This window comes from Tachysurus vachellii, chromosome 13 (genome assembly GCF_030014155.1).
Source record: "Tachysurus vachellii isolate PV-2020 chromosome 13, HZAU_Pvac_v1, whole genome shotgun sequence".
Taxonomy (NCBI): domain Eukaryota; kingdom Metazoa; phylum Chordata; class Actinopteri; order Siluriformes; family Bagridae; genus Tachysurus; species Tachysurus vachellii.
The window spans coordinates 23,124,254-23,128,968 of NC_083472.1; the positions used below are offsets into that span (position 1 = coordinate 23,124,254).

Consider the following 4,715-nt stretch of genomic DNA (forward strand, 5'->3'; position numbering starts at 1 on the left):
TGTACATTTATTTTGTCTTCAGCAGTTCAGAGTCATACAGATCATACAATAAAATCAACACAAAGTGCAACACTGTCGTCATATAAAAGAGTTTTACAAAGTTCTCTGTCTTTTAGGTTATTAAAAGGAAACAGAAAAATACTTTAATATTTAATATGTGCAAATTTATTTAATATGTATAATTACAAGCTTAATGTAAACAGAATTAATCTATAATCAAATTTATTCATTTATTATCATATACAGCAATTCTGCTGCTTTATATAGACTTTACTGACTCATACTGTGTTTAAATTTTTTCACTTTTTTGCAAATACATCTGGATAAACAGATTTGCATGTTGCATTTAATTGATTATTTATAATAGTTTGGAAGATATAACAACAACAACAACAACAACAACAACAACAACAATAATAATAATAATAATAATCAGTTATTTTATATATTACAGTTTCATATACATCACTTCAGAGTACACCAAATTGTCTGACAAGCAAAATTCACTTCTCTTCAATGCTGCATAAGTCAAAGTGTCGAAATGAGAATTCTAAAAAAAAAACAAGATTCATTTATAAAATATGTCTTAAATTGTACAGAGCAACAGATCATATTAAAGTGAGATTATATTAAATATAAATTATAAGTAGCAGTACATGAATGTAGAAGCAAATACAGTAAAAGGATGTAGATTCATGACTATAATCTAAAACTTACCTTCCTCCTTTCTGGAGAATTCACTATTAAGAAGAAAAAAGAAAACTGTTAGTCATTTTTACAGAACTGAATTGATTATTATCTGATGACAAAAACACTTACTTTTATCACCTTTTCTTCTCCTCAGTATGAAATAAGTGAGACAGAAAATCAGAAGTGCGCACAAACCCAAAGCCGATCCCAAACCGATCACTGTCCGATGTAGAGATCTGATCATTTCTGATTCTGTTATTTCACCACATTATATTTAGATTAGTACAAAACACTGACATCTCACCTGTGTTGTGTTGTGTGTTGGTGTTAGTGTTGTTTCCATGCAGTGTTGGTTCACACACCACTGAATAATTACCCAGAGCTGCTTTAGATGTTTCTGATGCAATAGTAACATGATCACCTATAAACATTGATCAGGATTCACTTAGTAAAAGTCTGTAACTCAGTGTTGTTGAAGAAAACACAGTTAACATTTCACTACTTCACTATTATTTATCTTCCAGGTTGAACATGTTAACAGTCATCAGGAAAATATCACTACATTAAACCAGGAGCTTAAACATTCAGAATCAACTCAGAATCCTACCTTTAATTTGTAAATAAGTTCCATCTCCAAACACAGTGATGGATGTCTTCACTGCACAGTAGTACATGGCTTCATCAGACTGAGTGGTGTTTAAAATTATAATATTGGAGCAGTTTGAAGATCTTTCTAATTGAAAACGAGACTTTTTGAATCCAGTGTGAAAAGCTTCTCCAGCAGTCTTATACACTGTGACTACAATCTGAGGTTTTTTATTGTTTGGTTGTTTAAACAAGTCTATTATTCCAACTACATTCTGAGAATCATAACAACACTGTAGAGTCGCCGAGTCTCCGATATTCACACTGAGCTCTTTATCAGGCTGATAAACTGGTGGCTTTGTAACAGATTGTGCAGTAACCCAGTGTCTACCAGGATGGACCATGTCTAGAACAACAGAAGTACATAAATTAAGGGATAAATTTATTTTAAAAATCAATAATAAACACATGATTAAAGAAAAAATATTGAAATTCCTTCCATATACAACTTCATTTTCTTTTATTGTAATAAACTTGTTTTCAAAATACATCAAACTAGATGGAGATAATTTGCTCATATTACTTACACATGGTGCTGAAGATGAAAAGTAAAATCCAGAAACTGCTCATTGTTCATTTCTTATCAATTCTACAGTGTTTGTATCTCATTTATTAACAGAATGTGAATGCACTTGAAGCACGGTTTGATTTTATATTCATACTACAGGCGGTCTGTACTGAGCATGCTCAGAATATGACATGTGATTGGTTGTATTTAAAAGAAAGGGTACTTAACACAATCATGTGGTATTCTGACCTGCCTACATCTACACCACATTTTTCCATGTTTGTTTTGTGTTGTTGTACAGAGATATTATAATATAGATGATGTGATCAAATGATAAATGTGGTTTACTCGTACACTCACGTGTGTCTACACTAACATCTCACTGTTGTGTGTTTTTACTCCTCACTAATCTCATTATGTATAAATAAATGTTTATAAAGTAAACGTATATAAAGACTTGCACACAGATTTGACCCTGAACACATAACAGTCAGCGTCCTGGAATGAGGAAGTGTGTTGAGTTCTGATTGGACACGAAGCACAAATATAACCTCAACATTGTTAGACATTTTATTGTATTCTACTTTATTGTAATTTTACTTAATTGTAATTCTACTCTAATTTCTATTGTATTTTATACATTTTAGCACTTATCTTGGTGACCAATTGTCTCTGAGCAGCTGATTATGAAATATATATCAGAAATATATATATATATATATATATATATATATATATATATATATATATATATATATATATATATATATATATATTTACTTTTATATATATTTTACTTTTATATTCTGAGGTAAACATTATCAAAGACAAATGTGTGAATGGAACTTTAAATACATTTAAAAAATTACTGTGATAAAGTCAAAACAAAATTAAAGAACAAAAAAAATTCATAGTTAAATGATTTATTTATTTATTTATTTGTTTATTTGTTTGTTTGTTTGTTTGTTTTAATTTTAGAGATGTGGTGGCTCAGTGGTTGGACTACTGATCAGAATCTGACCAGGTCCACCAAGTTGCCCCTCATGGGCCCCTGAACAAGGCCCTTAACCCTTAATATTCGTTAATATTTATTTTTATATTCTATAAAAGTCATCACTTCAGATGTTTGATATTTTATTTTTTCACTTTTATTAATTTCACATTTTACATATATTCAAAATATAAAAACATATATCACTTTTTTGCAAATACATCTGGATACACAGATTTGCATGTCGCATTTAATTGATTATTTATAATCATTTGGAAGATATAACAATAACAACAACAACAACAACAACAATTATTATCAGTTATTTTATATATTACAGTTTCATATACATCACTTCGAAGTACACCAAATTGTCTGACAAGCAAAATTCACTTCTCTTCAATGCTGCATAAGTCAAAGTGTCGAAATGAGAATTCTAAAAAAAAAAAAAAAAGATTCATTTATAAAATATGTCTTAAATTGTACAGAGCAACAGATCATATTAAAGTGAGATTATATTAAATATAAATTATAAGTAGCAGTACATGAATGTAGAAGCAAATACAGTAAAAAGATGTAGATCCATGACTATAATCTAAAATTTACCTTCCTCCTTTCTGGAGAATTCATTATCAATTCAGAAAACTGTTAGTCATTTTTACAGAACTAAACTGATTATAATCTGATGTCAAAAACACTTACTTTTATCACTTTTTCTTCGCCTCAGTATAAAATAAGTGAGACAGAAAATCAGAAATGAGCACAAACCCAAAGCCGATCCCAAACCGATCGCTGTCCGATGTAGAGATCTGATCATTAATCAATACTGTTATGTGCTCAAGTATTGATGATTTTATATGATTTATAAAGCTATAAGAAATGTTATCTGTGTCGTGTCGTGTGTCGGTGTTAGTGTTGTTTCCATGCGGTGTTGGTTCACACACCACTGAATTATCACACAGAGTTGCTTTAGATGTTTCAGCGTTAACACGCTCACCTACAAACGTTTATCAAGACACGTCACTAAAATTTAAATCTGAATATCGTTGAATGTTGAGAATGTTGATGAAGAATAAAACGTTACAACATTTAATCAGTCCCATCATTCGTTTCAGTAGAAATCCTACCTTTCATTTGTAAACGAGTTCCATCAGTAGACACGAGTGCACAGTAATATGTGGCTTCATCACACAGGGTGGTGTTTAAAATGGTCAAATTGAAGCAGTGTCCAAACCTTTTAATTTGAAAACGAGAATTTTGGAATTCTTTGTAAAACATTTCTCCAGCTGTGTTAAAGAATCTGACTATAACCTGAGGCTGTTTTTCATTTTGTTGCTTAAACCAGATAACTTCTCCGTTTTCTATTCCTAAAACACAACACTGTAGAGTAGCCGAGGCTCCGATATTCACACTGAGCTTTTCTTCAGCCTGATAAACATCTGGATTTGGGGGGGATTTTGTAGTAACACAACGTTTATAAGACTCGACTGTATCTAGAATAAATAATGCAATAATTAGGTAAAGAAAACAACAAATAAAATAGACATAATATTTCAGACATTTTAAAAGATTAGTGTTAGATTAACTAGCAGCAGTAATTAGTTTTAGAACTATAATTCAACCCTAAAAAATCATCCTAACGAGCTAATAAACAGAACAAAATAAAAAATACTCACACATGGTCCTAAAGAGCAGAACTGAAATCCAGAATCGAGTCATTTTATGATTCCTTTATATCTCATTTATCAGCAGATTATGAATCTGACACATGGAAGGATTTCATTTATACTACAGCTGGTCTGTAATAAACACGCCCCAAAATATACCATGTGATTTGGTCTATTTATAATAAATGGAAATAAAGCAAACCACACAGAGTTT

General features: G+C 30.6%; 2 protein-coding genes across 2 annotated transcripts in view; both read right to left on the minus strand.

The window, feature by feature from the left end:
• Positions 1–303: 303 nt before the first annotated feature.
• LOC132855702 (uncharacterized) lies at positions 304–2,026 on the minus strand. Its single transcript, XM_060884870.1, has 6 exons — positions 1,863–2,026; positions 1,298–1,681; positions 995–1,111; positions 820–909; positions 718–740; positions 304–550 (listed from the first exon to the last, which is right to left on the minus strand). Exons 1-6 carry the CDS (start codon positions 1,903–1,905, stop codon positions 449–451), a joined length of 759 nt encoding a protein of 252 aa, XP_060740853.1. The 5' UTR covers positions 1,906–2,026; the 3' UTR covers positions 304–448.
• A 1,887-nt stretch (positions 2,027–3,913) lies between these two features.
• Positions 3,914–4,715, minus strand: part of LOC132855700 (uncharacterized) — a 15,538-nt gene continuing 14,736 nt past the window's right edge. The window contains exon 4 of the mRNA XM_060884868.1: positions 3,914–4,327. Coding sequence (XP_060740851.1) covers positions 3,924–4,327 — 404 coding nt within the window. The 3' untranslated portion in view covers positions 3,914–3,923. The remainder of the gene's footprint in view (positions 4,328–4,715) is intronic.